This window comes from Panicum hallii, chromosome 1 (assembly GCF_002211085.1).
Source record: "Panicum hallii strain FIL2 chromosome 1, PHallii_v3.1, whole genome shotgun sequence".
Classification (NCBI taxonomy): domain Eukaryota; kingdom Viridiplantae; phylum Streptophyta; class Magnoliopsida; order Poales; family Poaceae; genus Panicum; species Panicum hallii.
This window is the reverse complement of record NC_038042.1, coordinates 48,943,370-48,959,667: the sequence shown is the minus strand read 5'-3', so window position 1 is coordinate 48,959,667 and position 16,298 is coordinate 48,943,370. Positions and strand designations below refer to the sequence as shown.

At 43.6% G+C, this 16,298-nt stretch overlaps 2 protein-coding genes and 1 long non-coding RNA gene across 39 annotated transcripts; 1 reads left to right on the top strand and 2 right to left on the bottom strand.

Moving 5' to 3' along the window:
• Window positions 1-426: 426 nt before the first annotated feature.
• LOC112879058 (vesicle transport protein GOT1) lies at window positions 427-6,568 on the bottom strand. The gene is made up of 7 exons (XM_025943384.1): window positions 6,357-6,568; window positions 3,145-3,229; window positions 2,306-2,397; window positions 2,119-2,199; window positions 1,303-1,400; window positions 1,142-1,217; window positions 427-958 (listed from the first exon to the last, which is right to left on the bottom strand). The coding sequence occupies exons 2-7, from the start codon at window positions 3,170-3,172 to the stop codon at window positions 926-928; spliced, it is 408 nt and encodes a 135-aa protein (XP_025799169.1). The 5' UTR covers window positions 3,173-3,229; window positions 6,357-6,568; the 3' UTR covers window positions 427-925.
• Window positions 6,569-9,047: 2,479 nt separating this feature from the next.
• On the bottom strand, window positions 9,048-16,238 carry LOC112893620. 37 transcript variants are annotated; one of them, XR_003228860.1, is made up of 11 exons: window positions 14,690-16,235; window positions 14,354-14,574; window positions 13,842-13,996; window positions 13,725-13,771; window positions 13,581-13,624; window positions 12,229-12,577; window positions 11,703-11,924; window positions 11,017-11,108; window positions 10,802-10,930; window positions 10,004-10,699; window positions 9,048-9,861 (listed from the first exon to the last, which is right to left on the bottom strand). It is a non-coding gene; the product is annotated as an uncharacterized LOC112893620 (long non-coding RNA). The 37 variants fall into 37 exon arrangements; XR_003228899.1 differs by lacking the exon at window positions 12,229-12,577 and having other exon boundaries at window positions 11,878-11,924; window positions 13,725-13,996; window positions 14,690-15,069; window positions 15,189-15,298; window positions 15,378-16,230; XR_003228891.1 differs by having other exon boundaries at window positions 10,802-10,909; window positions 13,725-13,996; window positions 14,690-16,238.
• LOC112893611 (protein FLOWERING LOCUS T-like) lies at window positions 12,443-14,679 on the top strand. Its single transcript, XM_025961037.1, has 4 exons — window positions 12,443-12,688; window positions 13,703-13,764; window positions 13,862-13,902; window positions 14,306-14,679. The coding sequence occupies exons 1-4, from the start codon at window positions 12,497-12,499 to the stop codon at window positions 14,533-14,535; spliced, it is 525 nt and encodes a 174-aa protein (XP_025816822.1). The 5' UTR covers window positions 12,443-12,496; the 3' UTR covers window positions 14,536-14,679.
• Window positions 16,239-16,298: the final 60 nt, after the last annotated feature.

Sequence of the window (16,298 nt, the reverse complement as noted above, 5' to 3'; positions counted from 1 at the left end):
GCTGCTTGTTCTTGCAATGGAGGAAGCAAGCAAGAGAGGACGCGGCCGTGGTGGCGTTGTACTCCACCGAGCCCCTCCTCCGACCTCCCGGCGGCGTATGGAGGAGTAGAATACCAGGCGGCGCAGCGAACCACAGGCGGCAGCGGTGAGCCGCGGGCGGGACTATCCCCATTTTGGGACATGTTCAGAGGTCAGGGACAACGGTGGAGCTCGAGGACGAGATGACCAGCGCCGCACCGGATCTGAGCGCCTCCTACTCCTCCTCAAACAGGTGAATGGTGCCAAGTGTACTCGATATGACTTCTTTAGCGAGAAAGAAACCAGATCAGTTTAAAATGCCTCTTGGAGTACAGATGTAGTTCAAAATTCCTTTTGGAGTTCAGATGTATTTTTTCTAGTTTTTGTAAGGCGCCAAATATTTTTTCGATAAACAAAAAAATGTATTAAAAAAATTCCTCACGATGATCATTCATTGGACAAATAGAAAACAGATCCCACATATTAGTCATCAGGTGAGCTATCAAGCTCCTTGCAGGACTTCTGACTGTAGTGTTTCTTCACATGTTTCTTGCAACTGGCAAGTAATGTGGTAAGTTGCATCCAGAATCAGAAATAAATCAGGTGTGATCACTCTGACCCCAGAGTTTGTTGTTGGGATGATGAAAGGCAATGAGGTCCTCCTGTTTCAACTAACCGAGCATCCACCATCCAGCACCTTTTGAAGTTCTACTTTGTCTAAATATAAACAATAAACTACTCAGAACGACTGAATATTAGAATCCGCAAAGTATGCATATGCACACAAGATTTGAAATGATCATTTCAATGCAATAGTGAAGGGTACAGGTGATTCTTGTATCAACATCACAACAGCATGCTACTTTTCCCATGACAAGTCAAAGGGTATCTTGGCTTGCAGAAGGCTTCAAGCACGCTTACGCCTCAACTGAGCAAACAGCTGCAGAGATCAGATCGAGCCTCATGAGTCAGTTATAATCTAGAATGGCTACTGACGAAATTTAAGCTCATAAAAAAAAATTAATGTTGCGGATACAAGTAACCGTATCAGAAAGACCATTGAAATAAATATAAAAATCCTGCCAAAAAATTACTTAAAAGTCCTCGGAGAAATATAACTTACCTGGAATGGGTATTGCAGAATCCAACCAATGATAGGTATTTGATATAGGAAGGCTTGGATAGGGGGGCCATAACCACTGCAAAAGTAAAGGAATTGGACACAAAGGTCAGTAACAATGAAACCAAGAAACAAATTGAAAATGAGGATAGTTAGACAAGGACCTGAAGAGCACAAAAGATCCATATAGTTCCATGATTATACCAGCAACAGGCCAACGGACAAACAGAAGAAACAGACCAATGAAGAAAGGTACTGATCCCTGCAGAACAATAATAACATTATCTCTTCAATCGATTGTCATGGGACAAATCACCGAGGTCAGCAAGAAGAGCAATAGTATATTAGCTAAGACTAATCAAGAGGGAAATCATGATACTAAGACACTTGGATTTGCTAGATGGAAATTATGGCCGCAGACCATGCATTCTGCAGTAGTAACACCCTGCATGTCATGGACTTGTGCAGGACTCACTTTAGCCACATGTTTGTTTGTTCGGATGCAATTTTGGAAACCACAAGGTTAGTGATTGCCATGGAGGGAACGAAACCACGTCTAGGCAATTTCCGTCACTGAGAAGCTATGATGTTACATGTTTGCTTAAAAAAAAATGCCAAGAGAGGTTGTGGCATTAATACACTAACTAATTTGTTTAAGATGTGATAGACAAAGATAACTATCATATAACAAAATTTTCATCAAAATACAACTTTCCCAAGTCATAATAAACAAAGAAACAAACAATAATAATAATCCTATCAATATCCTTGCAACTTATCTATCTTTATAGTTCTTCCATATTTTAACACTACAACAGAAAATTTCTCAAGGTCAACGCAACTAACCTGGAATTTTATCAGTTCAAGAGTATAGAATAAAAGTTTATGTTTCAGAACAAAAATTAAAAGTAGGCACAAAACAGTAATGGAAAAGCACACTGCAGAGGAGTGGTCCTGTATCTATGCAAGCCCAGAAATACCTTAAGGTTTGCCTTCTTCGTGAAAAGTTGCCACATAGATTGCCAGCCAAGTAATAAGCCCACTCCAGTTAAAAAGAAAATCTAGTAGAAAGTAGAAACAATGTAGGAGAATGTGAGGACTGAGTCATGGTAATTTCATCAGACACATAATATTACAACACAAGGACTGTGAATTATAGTATCATACATTACCCAGAGCCAACAAGCCCCGATCGAAGAAAAGGATAACACCAAGGAACGAGAATAGGATGCTAAACCCCACCAGACCAATGCCAATCTCTTCATATTGAAACATGGGGAATAAAATAAAAATTGTTAGTACCATCTTAGATGGAAACAAGCAAACACATGAGATCAAGGAATATGAACAAGTGAAACTTTTTTGTAAGGGAGATTGATATTGTTGCCCGTACTGGGAACTCCAATTGTGATTTTGAAACCAAACGCAAATTTTATTGCACATATGACATACTGGTTCTATTTTACTGAGCACACATGCTCAGAATCTCAACACAGCAACCCCAACTATCCTATCATATTGCTTTCAAGTATATCCAGTCAGGTTTGTGATTTTCAACAAATTCAATATAAACACAAGATATGTGAAGGAAAAGGTCTGACAAATTTGACAGTATGCAATAAGAATTGTAAGGTACTCCCATCATTTCAAAATATAAGGTACATCATACCACAATCTCCAAGAGTGCTGATTTCTCTTAAAGTGTAATATCTATTGCAACAATATTATGATCATTTCAAAGTACTTTCATACAGGAATCAAACAGAGCCGTTTCTTTATCCTAGTATCAAAATACTGCTAGACAAACAGTTGATGACAGATTAAAAAGTTCGAATGTGTACACGGCTTATAAAAGGAGCAGTATAGCACTCAGTTTTTTCATGGCATACAGTAGAATGAAAGAGAGTTCTGATTATTTCTTCTGAATATGTAAACAGGAAGGGCCAATGAAAGTGCTTTGATTTGCTTGCAGTAAGTAACAGTCCTTATTAAGAATTGAACTTTACTTTTGATCTCACTAATCTCGTAAGCCATTGCCTTGGCAGTTGATGATAGCAATACAGCTTCACTTCAACGGACCACTAACTGAACCTGCAGAAGGTTCCAAGCATTGATTTCTTAGAAAGCAAATCCAGCCAATATATAGAAATGGAAATCAGCACAAAGCACTTGAATATTGTCACTTTAACTAATTTAACGTGCCCTCTTAGCAAATAACACAATAAAGTAAATCTCCCCCCCCCCCCCCCCCCCACACACACAAACAAAACCCCCCCTTTTCTTGTTTGGTGTCATGCTCACCACCAGGAGAAGACAAATAGATCTATATGAGAAGGACAACTAGATGAGAACTATATTGATCAACTGAGATGACTGCCACGACCTTATATAAGTCCGGATACCACTAACAAACAAAGCTAATCCAATCCTGATGCTAACAACCTTATCTCAATTCTAGCTAACATTCCCATCTCTAATCATATCTCTCTAACTATACCATCCTATATCCTGCTGTACGTCAAGGGGGGCTGTGGCATGCTGGTCCATGGCCCTCTTGAATCTTGATCCACATCCATGAATGAACGGAATACCAAGGATCACATCAGGGTTATCTTTAGCAGGGCCGGCTCTAAGGGAGGGGCAGGCAGTGCGACCGCCGGGGGCCCATGGAGCTGGGGGGCCCAAGACCATATAGGTAATTAGTACATATAATTTTCTATTTGGCATAATAATCCTTTGAAAGCTCATCACAAACCAGCCCATGAGGCCATGACGTACACGTACAACCGTAGGGAAGTCTTCCAGCAGCCTGTAACCTAACCATCGGCTGAGCGCAGGCACGTTTAGAGTTTCGAGTCTTCGACGCTTCATTTTCGTTTCCTGCCACCGCGGTGACCCATGCACCCTACCCACGCGTGACGCCAATTCTGTGTTCTGGCTGAGGAGAGGAGACGCCGATCTGATTTGCTCCTCACTCGGCGACCGGCAACGGCAAGGCGCAAGGATGGTGGACAACAGACGCGCAGGCGATCACAGTAAGCAACACACCAACACCCATGATCGATTAGTATTATCCCAATATTTTTCTTATTTTCCCAACAGTTATTTGCAGTAATCATAATGGTTCTTGTTTTTAGTTTTTTGTTACACTATTGTTATGTTTTATGAGCTATACATATATTGCAAAGTAATTTTTATTTTTCGTACTATATACTGTAATTTTGATACTAAAAATTAGTTCAACAGGCCCTTATCTTCTTGCTTGCCCAAGAGCCCTTAAAATTATAGAGCCGGCCCTGATCTTTAGTTGGCTCAAGCATATCTCATCTGAATTATCACAATGCACTACAAACGAGATATCTAACTGGGAAGAAAACGAGCATAACCTGCGCCAGAGCAATGACAGTTAGCTTTGGTATTTTACTAACAAAGAAAATTTATGAGTGATTTTCTAAAGTGGCACTTCTACAATGCTATGATGCTACGTTTCTCCTAATGAGCAATGCAAATTACAGAATGGGCATTTCCAGTGCTAAAAGCCCCCACATAAATACATAATGAGGGGTCTGGGGAAGGGAATTTCTAGGCAGCCTTACTCTTAATTTATTTTCCAAGAGGCTGATTTGAACCAAAGACCTCTAGGGCACAAGTGGAGATTCTCTACCGCTGCGCCAATCGCTAGATCCATCCTTATTGAGAATTACATAAAGAATAATAGCAGACATGTTTAACGAAGCATGGTTGCACAAGGTGGACATATAGAGCGCTAGGCAACACCATCCCGCCTAGCCCCACCTTGGCCAATCTCATGGGTAATTAGGTGATCAGGCACTGTTCCATCGCCTGACCACCACCTATAAAAACACTGATCTACACATACACCTACTATAAGTTACAACCTTAGAATTCTACAAGTTACGATGGAAAGAAATGACAGAAGATGTTCAATTGTTCATTGCAGAAAGTGGGGCTATACAATGAAGAAACAACCCATGCAAAATGCACTGCTAGTTGCACCTTTCATCTTCATATTTGTATATATAAAGTAGAAGCTTTTGTTAATTCGAAATTGGGATAGCTACCATACCAGAACTAACATCTACACTAACTCTTAAATGTTTGAAAAGGGAAAAAAATATCTGCAATAAAAGTAAGCTTTATATCTTCCCACAGAATAACCATCACAAGCCAATAGCTTGAGGATGCAGAACTATAGTGCATGATTTTTGCTACCAAAACAATGAATTTGTTAATTATTCTTAAATATAATTCAAATATATGTATGCTTTAAAATAATATCATAAGGCAATATGTTAATATATTATGCTTCTCTGCTTGTTTTTACTTGTTACTGCCATATCTTACATAAAGTTTACAGTAAGCTCCTGTCATGGCCTAGGCCTTCATTGACAACCCAGTCTGAGTGCTTTCTAGATGTGCCATGGTTCTGTTCGTTTTCCGGACTCTTTCAGAGTAAAATTTTCCAGTATGCCAAAAGCTTTGAAGTAAAAGAAACAGGATACACCAAATCACCAGCTGTTATGTAATATAGCAGGAACAAAAATAACATTCAGATAATTTGCAACAGCAAACTCCAATTAGAGTGGCAGTGTGATTGACACCTCCCTCTTTAGAAATGTACTTTAAGATCCATGGTAGGATTTAAATTTTTAAGGTTGTGTTATGTGGTCAGGAGGACAAAATGCAAACTAATCTGAACCTAGGTAAGTCCAAACCAAATGCAGTCATCACACACCAGCGAGCTTTCAACCAAACTATTATAGCTCGCCACAGCCCAAATTTTCTTCTGAAGACATATAACTTGGCAATGACCTCCAAGGGAACAGTGATTGTTCAAGGCATAGGCCAATTGACAAACATAAAAATACAATGCCAAAACCAATTCCATTTGGGCATTTCTACGCATCACCAGCGCTAGGCCAGTGGACATTCAGCTCAATTCAGCTAATATGTCCGACCCTACTACCCCAGCATGGCAGCATGGATTCCCATGCTCTGGGGATTCGAGCGCTTACACGTTGCACATCACGGCGGCTTGCGATTGGAGAGGAGCGCACCCGCGGCCACGTTACCAGCACACGGCACGGATGGTAGCAAGCGGCGGGGTCAACCTACGTACATGGACAGCAAACAACGCGGGATCGGGCTGCGCATGCTGCAGAGAGGGGGGATGGGGTGGCGGGGTGTTAGGGCTTGCCTGCCGACGAAACCCGGGTCCCGGTACGGCGAAACTGGAGGGAGACGAGACCGCGCCGCGCGGCTGCGAGCGGCCGTGGACGACGTCGACGGGGACCCGCGCGCGGTGGCCGCCGCCGGGTCGCCGGCTCGGGTGGTGGCGGTGGAGAGATCGGAGGGAGGGGGAGCGCTCAGCGGAAGGAAAGCGAGACAGGGCAGCCCAGAGCTCCTGGCGTGTGGGTCCGGGCCCCAATGGTCAGAGGGACACGGCGTGAGCGAATGGGGCCGCGGAAGATGGAGCCTCGCGGGCCCGGATCAAAACTGGGCCTTTCCTTAGCGCTTAAGCCGAGCCCACGAGACCCTCTGCCTGCTGGAAAAAGAGAAAAAGAGCGCGCGCCCACAACCCACATACACAAAGCAAAAGAGCTCACCGCCCACGACTGATGCAGCAACAGCATCCACAGCTGTCGGCCGGCTCAAGTTTTGGCTTGGCTGGCTGCTTCGATATCGTGAAAACCCCCTTGTTCTCCACTGCCACTCGCGAGTTCTGATCGATCCATCCGGGATGGTCACCGTTCAGAGTTCAGGCTTCTGCAGTGAGATTCACTGACCATCCAGAATTGCTCACAAGTGAGATTGGCCCGATCTGAACTGCAGAACTGAAACGATCTAAAGACATCAAAGATCATCTTGTTTGTCCTCAGAATTGTAGGTTACACTGCCCAGAGATTGCATTGTTTGTCCTCGGAAACTCAGAAAGCATTGTTCAGAGGTTCAGTAAACATTTGTCTTCTGTATAGACGTCAAGGTTCTTCAGGCGTTCAATATTCTCTGACCACTAAGTAAGACGACCAAATCGCTCGCCTCGTGGTACCCTCGAAGCGACAGGTAAAGCCTACTGTTGATGATGAGCCTCTCGTGAAACCGCTGCAAGAAAACCAGCCTTCGGTTCGGTCGATGCCTGCCGCCACGATGAGCGAAAGCAATCCACATGAATGGACGATGCATCTCTGATTTCTCTCTTGACTCTTCCGTCAGCATATCAGACCTAGATCTCTCTTCAAAACTGTTAGCAACCCACTGGACGATCCCTAACAACAACGTGACGCCAGCAGAGGATTCCATGGCGTTTTTTTTCTGTACCGAGACCTGAATCTGGACTGGGGTTTTGCGCTTTGCAGGCACATTTCGAGCAAGCCGATGATGGCGAAAGTTGCCGCCGCCGCCGCCGGGCGGACTAGTTTACTGCAACTGCGCATAATGCATCATTCCCTCTCTTTCCGCCATCATCGTCTAGTTTTGCATACATTCCTCGCCTTTTAGGGAGATGCGTTTGGAAAGCGCGATGCTCGCCTAATCATGGAAGACTTGGCTAGCTCACTCCTCTTCACTGTGCTGGTCATGCTCATGCTGAATTTCCCATTGCTTGTTAAGAGTAACACACACTCAATGCTGCATGCACAGTTTGGTTTCAAGAAATTAAACAAGAATTGTATCATTGCAGCGCGTCGGTTTTGTAAAATGGCGCCGTGCTGAGACGCTTGGAATCCAGCCATGTGCGCTGAATTCTTTGATTTTCAATTTTCAACTAAGCTGATCTGCAATGGGGGAGGATATATGGGGAACAATTTGGTGAACTTTAGGGCAAAAGGAGGGGTGCGCAACTTTGCTGCTTTCAGTTTTCTGTGCTGCAACTTGGACACACAGGAGATGGACCGATGATTGGACAGTACCTGCATGCCCGTGTCATATGGCTCCAGTCTAATGGCGCACGCTACCTTCCCTTTTGGCTGGAATCATATCTGCACACGATGTTTGCGAAATCTGGCCTCTGGCGGCCAAAATGTGCTCGTTTTGGGCTGCAGATTGTTTCCAGATTTTGTCCAGATAAATAAGCACCGTATCGACCGCCTCTTGCAACGACAGCGATGGTTAGATCATGTCGTCCCGTCAGCAAGGGATGCCCTGGGTGCTCACACGAGTTCTTGTCTGAAAACAAAGAGACGATGCCATGGCCGCTTTACAGTGTCCAATGACGATGCGAAACCTTGCGCACATGGGCGGGCTAGTTCTTTCTTTCTAGCCAGTCCCAACTCCCAAGTTGCTTGGTGCGAGACCTGGGACGACGACGACCGTTACCAAACTGTGTACGCTGAACCCTGGCCTGAGAGAGTGGTTTCAGAGAGTTAGGCCATGATGCAATTGCAATGTATCTGAATGCAGCAATCCTTGCATCATGTATGAAAGTCTGTTCTGACCATTGCTTGGTTGGGGAAATGGTATCTAGAGTGAAACAAGTGGGAGTGGTTATGCATGCTTCTCATCTTCGCGTATCATACATGTAGGCAGGTGCAGGCTCGCCCAACAGATCGCAGTGACCGGTGTTCTGCGTCGCAACCTCGGCTAGCTCTTCGTTTGAGCTTGGCCATGGCAAGGCAGGCCAGGAGAGACGCCCTCACCTCACCTCACCTCACCTTGCATTGGTGCCGCGACAACAGTGGCATCCTACTATCCCTGTAAATGGACCTAGACGGAAGTTAGAGAGGCTGTTTGTTAAATCTGAGGAAACGTTGGGATAACAATTTTTTTTGAAGGGATTGGGATAACAATTATTCATCTTCTAGAGAGAACTAGTTATATAGCACAAGCTCAACAGATCATGAGAATTAGCAGTTCTGTATATATGCAAATGCCTTGTCGATACAAGTCGGAGTCTCGAACAGAAACATGTTCTGTTGCATATCTGATTTCCCTGAAGAAAAAAGGGTACATATCCTGATTATTCTCTATGTTACATTTTGCTTTCAATAATACAAAGCATGACCAAAGCCTTTGGTCTCTAGGAGTCTAGATTATTCTGTGTTGCATCATCTTTACACGCTCTAGACTGGCTACATTTTAGTTGTACGTAGACGTAGTACGCTAGCCACTCCCGACATGGCTAGTTGGCTTTGGCCGCTGCACCAGAAATGAGAAAGCTCCAGAATAGCTTCCGACCCTGCCCCCGCCACCGATTTCGGTGACGGCGATGCTGCAGCTTTTACCATGTGGAAGGATACGAAATGTGCGAGCCCGCGTGCCACCGCTGACTTGCCAGGCTCCAGGCCTATAGGAAAGTGATAAGATCACGATGCCAACGCACGCCACGCCAAGGTAGCACGCCCCGGGTGAATGGCGTGGCGGCAGCAAGCGATCATGTTCATATCCATCCATGGCGCCTGGCACTCGGCTCGAAACACCGGCGCCACTCCATTCCATTCATGGACAGCGCTGAGGCGGCGACCCTGCAACTTGCACACCACGGCTACCAATGCAGTGCCGCACGTACGCCGCCCCCCATCCAGGGCCCCTCGTCTAGCTTAGCCTAGCTTAGCTCTGGAGGAGGAGCCGTTGCTTTCAGCAAAGGGACGGGGGAATACCGGCCGGTAGATCAAGTAGTGCACGATGCCGACCGTTTCCAGAAGGATTCTCGTTCTCCACCGGATTCCCAGAGCGTGATCTTGATCGGTTCAGAAGCCGTTGTTGCTCTGCAGGCAGTGACAAAATAAGCAGGCAGTAGGTAGACGGCAGCAGTGTATAGTATGTTAGGTAGAGGTGGTATATACCAGCAGTACCTGAAAACTGCTATATATAATATATATTAGGATGTTACGTACTCTCTTCACATACCAGAGTTCAAATTTGAACGGTTGATTGAACAACTTGCGATGACAACCAGAAACTTGAAGCTTAATTTCTTCGGGAATCCTTCCAACTTTTTTTCTTTTTGGATGTAAGGAATCCTTCCAACTTTGCAAGACCATGAAAGAAGCAGGCATCACAATCCAATTTTTGCCATCAGCGAGCATTGACAGGGTAGTGGAGGTTTTCTGTTTCTGGAAATAGTTCTGTACTCAATACCATTCGATGCAATTCCGGCGCTCCAAGTTTCTCTGTCAAATGTCCATTTCCGAGCTTTAGCAACCCATGTGAAGTACAACTTTTTTTGCATTCACCCTTGGAGTGGCTGGACCAATGGGATATGCTCACGTGAAGAGAAGAACTGCTTTATTCGTTGGTCAAGGATCAAGAATGTGCAATGAACCAGGAAAGAGTTTCACAGATTCCAGTCACTTCACTAACTTCGGCGTTCATACTCAATGCACCACCGTGTTAACTAAACTCTTTCAGTTCCATGTTCGGAACTTGCTGAAGTAGCTGAAGGTCTGGTATTAAGGATTGGGTGCCAAGTTTCTACTTTATTAGCATCACCTTTTTAAGGCACAGTAGAGATTCTCTGGTCGAATTTGAGCTTCTTGGCTCCAATGCAAGTAGTGTCACCTTTCAGGCTTTCGGCGCAGAACTGAAACATGAATACCTGATAGCCTGCACAGTTCAAGCAAGCTGAGAATGTAATATCAGAAGAATACAGTTCACACAAATCTTGCGTGAAGTACAAGGACAATATGAGATTCTATGGTCCCTTACTAGCTGAGATCATTGTAGACCTTATCTGTCACAGCTCTGCCACCTCTCTTTGGAGACCATATGAGCTTCCGTAGGCAGTTCATTTTCACCAAAACAAAAGATCAGCAACTGGGAGCAGAATCTTCCATTCTGTTATTCCGGCAGAAATTTGGGAGGGCACATGGGTCAAAAGCAAATGAGTTTCAGGCTTTCAGCATTAGTCGACATGAACTTACACTTGGAGCTCCGACGACGAAGGTCGTATTCCATCTTTTTAACTAGAATAGAAGTCAGAAGAGATGAGTGCAGGTATAATGTAGTTGTGTACCTGCATTTGTAAAATGCACATTAGACACCAGAATATGTAGCTTTCAAGTGAATTTTTCAGAATGATTTGGAAACTTGAAATTGTGATTAGTCAACTGTACTAATATGTCTTCGGATCCGTGGTCCTAAAAACCATGGAGTGCATAGAGTGGCTCCTAGAAGACCTATGTTATAAGGTACACAGGTACATGCAGATATTCTGAAACACAGTAATCTAGGATATAACATTACGATATGGCAATATTTGCTCTCAAAAATAAAACTTCAGAATATTGTAAGGGGCAAAAATCAAATAGATTTATGGCTTTATACATTCACTGGCACATTTATTCTGAGAAATAGAATTTCAGAATACATAGAGATTATCTTTGACCACTACTAATGTTGGCAGATCAGAATAGATCCTAAAGTAATCCATTACAAACATATTATATTTACAGTATCAAGCTGCTAAGAAAGATAAAGCTCAAATCCCCCTTCTTTACAGATATAGAAAAGGAGAAGCTGCTTCTCAGTGGAAAATTGCATCAGAATTGATAGAATGAGTGCTGAAACCCCACATAGCAATCGTTAAACAAAAAGAAGCAGTTCCTACTTATGATGTCTGCAGATGAACTGAACATGATTCTGAATTCTAGATGACAGCATGCAGTGAGATAGACCATACACTTGTACCACAAATTAGCATCTTGGGCATCTAATGTTGAAATTATTATCTTAGGAGCAGACACCGAACAATTGATGCATTTGTGAAGAAAATCCTCCACCACCTTCTGTCATTGCAGTATAGTATGCTTGTCCCACCAAAGCTTCTACCCTGGTCAACAAAACCTCTTAGTTATTCATATTAGTTAGAGAGTTCATCCTTGTTAAAATACCATCAACACAATCATTTTTCAATATGTTACAGATCAGATAGACAACAACTAATAAGGCTAAACGTTGCTCGTGCACCCGATTTGCAAAAAAAAAACACACTGAAAATGAAGAAAATAAGGCGTCAGTCTGGGAGATTACAGACAAATCAAAAGGCAATCTACTTTTTGGCTACGAACAACTATTTAATAGGCCCTAGATATAGGGAATAAGTGAATGTGATACATCAGATTTTATTCACCTACGTGGAATTGCAGTGAGCACTCCTTCCATTGGTGTAGGTGCAGAGGGTGGACTACTCGAAATATTTTCAGTGATGGCAACCCATATCATTCTTTGCAGTATAAAGCAAGATACCATGGTGTCCAGAGCTAATATTTTCAGTCATCATGAATGGTGCCTCATTGGGGACCTGCAGTATATATAGAGCACCAGCCTGCACCCTTCACTTCACCCAAGCTCATACTTCAGGCCAAGTTAGCTTGTCTTCAAGTTTGCCAATCTTAGCTAACCATGTCAAGGGACCCACTTGTCGTTGGCAACGTAGTTGGAGATATCTTGGACCCATTTATCAAATCAGCATCACTCAAAGTCCTATACAACAATAGGGAACTCACTAATGGATCTGAGCTCAAGCCGTCACAAGTAGCCAATGAACCAAGGATTGAGATAGCTGGGAGTGACATGAGGACCCTTTACACTTTGGTGAGTTCATACCCACATGTCTACCTCATCGCAGCATGCTAGGATTTTAAATTAGAGTAAACTGCACTTTGTGCCACGTAAATCGTATTTTGTTTGCACCTGGTTTAGTGCACTTTCTTTTTTACACCATGGTAAGTTATGACTTTGCACTAGAGTATATCATAAACCTTATAGATAACTCATGAATTTTCATAAAACCTTAATGAAACCTTATAAAACATGATCGAAATTCACTAGTTCTCATGTGATTTCACTCATATTTCATAAGGTTCCACTCAGGGTTCACGGCATAATTCGTTAAAAAGTAAACTTATTTTGATTTACATTGGTGCAAAGTAAAAGGGTGTGCCAAACATGATGCAAAGTGAAACAAGGTGCTCTTTACCTGGTGCATGATACAAGTTACTTTTTAAATTAAGAAGCCCAGTTGGATCACTGTTATGTTTTTGTCCAAAAGAGACATGGTATACCTCTTAACTGCAATCTCAGTTCAGAGTAGATCCACTTGAAAGTTGCTTTCAGTATCTATAGATTATCGAAAGTCATGAATGTTGACCTTGTAGATTTGAAAGTTTTTACTGTTGACTGAAAAAAATACAGTTCGCACTTCCACATTTGGTTCAAATTATAACTTATAGAGATGCCCACCTTGCTTTTTTGCTAGTGTCAGCAAATATACCAGCATGTTTGGACGCAGGCACTGATTGAGAATCAATATTATGTGAATTACCTAAAGATCTTTCCATAACAAAATCCACTAGCATTTGAGCAGATAAAGTTCAGAGCACTTTAATTTGGTTGAAAAAACTGTCAAACTAGTCGACAGCTCACATGGCTCAGAATCTTATCATACATTAAGGTTTGTACAAGGTCAAGAATAATGTAAATTTACCTTAGACGACAGGCAAATGTTGTGCCAGTTTAAAATAAAGGTATCTGCATCAACATCATTTACAGTATACATTGGAGCATTATTGTTTATGTTTCTAAAGAAAATAACCAACATATAACTAGGTGATGGTGGATCCTGACTCACCGAGTCCAAGCAATCCAACCAAAAGAGAATACCTTCATTGGTAAGACCTGAAAAATATGTGATTACTATTACTTGTATATTCTGCTAACATGACAAATAGGAAAAGGAATTACTTACGGTGGCAATCATGCATGCAGGTTAGTGACAGACATTCCAGAATCAACAAATGTAAGCTTTGGTGAGTTGCCCACTTCTCTTACATCTCATATCCCTATTTGAATGTTTATTTCCAAGAAAATCAACAGAATAGACCATGCAGTACCCTTTTACACCTAAAGAAATGCAAGCTATAACTGGTGAAAGGTGTATATATTAGTTACAAAGAATAGGACAATATGCAGTGTATATTCAGATATTTACAAATTTTGTTGCAGACAAATATTTGAATCACTGGATTAGGCTTGTGCAACATGACTGTCTATTAGCATTTGGCAATGTCTACTTGTGATATGGACTAATTTATGGTCAACTTTTAACCCTGGAAAGACCAAAGACAAAATCTTGAGTAACTACAGTTCTAAACATGGGAATGATTCTGCATGAACTTGCTCTAATAAGTTCTATTTCAAACCATATTTCAGGAAATGAGGTAGTAAGCTATGAAAGTCCAAAGCCAACTGCTGGAATACATCGCTTTGTCTTTGTCCTCTTCCGCCAATCCATCCGGCAGACTATTTATGCACCAGGATGGAGACCAAATTTCAACACAAGAGACTTCTCAGCACTTTATAATCTAGGACCACCCGTGGCCTCAGTGTTCTTCAATTGCCAAAGGGAGAACGGATGTGGTGGCAGACGATACATTAGATGATATTGGAATAACCTCCTCTACAGGAGGACTGATGGAATTCTGCATGAGGCCAAGAACAATGAATGGGTAGTAAATGCTGGACCGCAATATAGCTTAACTAGATTACTTTGGCACCTGTACAATCTCTGACTACCTAGAAATGAATTTCACTTACAATGTGGATGCGGTAAATATATGCCCCTATATCTCTGGAGCGCTCGACATTGGATATAAGATAGCCGAATGCAAGGGAATATCCCTCATGTTTGTATGCCAACTCAGAACAATTCCAAGTTGCAGGTAACCTGAGAAAATGCCAGTTCGCGAGAGTCCCTGTGCCGGGTCCAAAGCTTGCTGGCGCATAGCAAACTAGCAATGATACGATCTACGAGGCCTTTTCACAACTTGACGTGAAATGATTACCAGCCAGGACTGATGCCAATGACCTCACGAGAATCAGAATCCAGAGGGGCCTTCCCTCCATCCACCAGTCATGCTCAATCATTCCAGTATTCCACCAACACCATAGCAGCAAAGCTATCTGATAAATTGTGTCTACAAGCAACACGTTATCAAAGGCATAAACCATGAAACCCTTATCTGGCCCGACATGCGAGTGCAGTCCTGGTCAGATTATGCCCCAAAACCGATTCCACGAACCGAATGACACCAACCTTGGTCGTCGCCTCTTCGTGTGCCTCCAGTTGGCAGCCTCTAGGGGAAGAGGAACCCCAGGTGCTTGACTGAGTGACGGCAGAGCATATTCCCCAACAGCGAGAGACACCTGAAGTACAAAAGTTCATTGCCTTTGCCAGGATGTGATGAGCACAGCACAGCGCAAGCCATCGATCCCAACTCCCAACCTCCATCAATATCCATCCGTATCAGCATGCCTGATTGGCTGATTCAGCTTCTCAGCCCTTGCCATGGCACGCGGGAGCGTGCGCATGTGACGTCCTGCCGGCCAACCATGGCTCCCCGGCTGCCGGACCCCCTCGGCTGCGCCCCCCTTCTTGACCGTCACGGTGGAACAGCCAGAGCGGCGGCAATTTTCAACCAGCCAAACGATGCCGTGGTCTTGCAGGTTGCCCCGTAGCGGCATTTCATCGAACACCCTCGCTGCGCCAGGGTCCACGGCGCGTGCTTGCCTCGGCGGCTTGCGTGGGAGCGCGGCCTTATCGTCGGTGGGGACGTCCTACGCTCCGTCCAGCGGCAACAGCGAAGGGCTGTGCGATCCAGACCAGGAGGAGAGGAGGCTACCAGTGGCAATGGCATTCGCCGTCTGATTTGCGGCTGTACACGTCCTTGCGGCTGTGGTCGCTGGATTCAACACAGGAAACGATTGTGGCCAGTTTAAAACTGGGAATTTCTTTCTCGTTTCTGCCTGAATTAAATATTTCCTAGCCTCCTAGGTAAATGCCCATAAAAAGATCAGATCTGTATGCATTGTATGCAAGTTCTCATTTGATTTGTACTCCAGATTGTAATAGCCATAGCCGCCTATGGCTGACATCAACTCTGTTGCTCTGAAGTCTGAACCAAAATAGAGCTGGTAATCATTTCATGTCAAGTTGTGAAAAGGCCTCGTAGGTATTCGTTTGAGCAAACGAAGGCTCAGAGAATCCATTCTCCAGATACAAAAGGATAGGCAATCAGTACATTGATTTTCCATCCAGAAGCTGGTTCAGTGCGTTGCAGCTTGAAGAACATTCAAACAAAGACCAAGGAGACGCAAAATCCTACCATTAATTAGCCAAACAGCATCTTCATCTTTGAATCTCGGC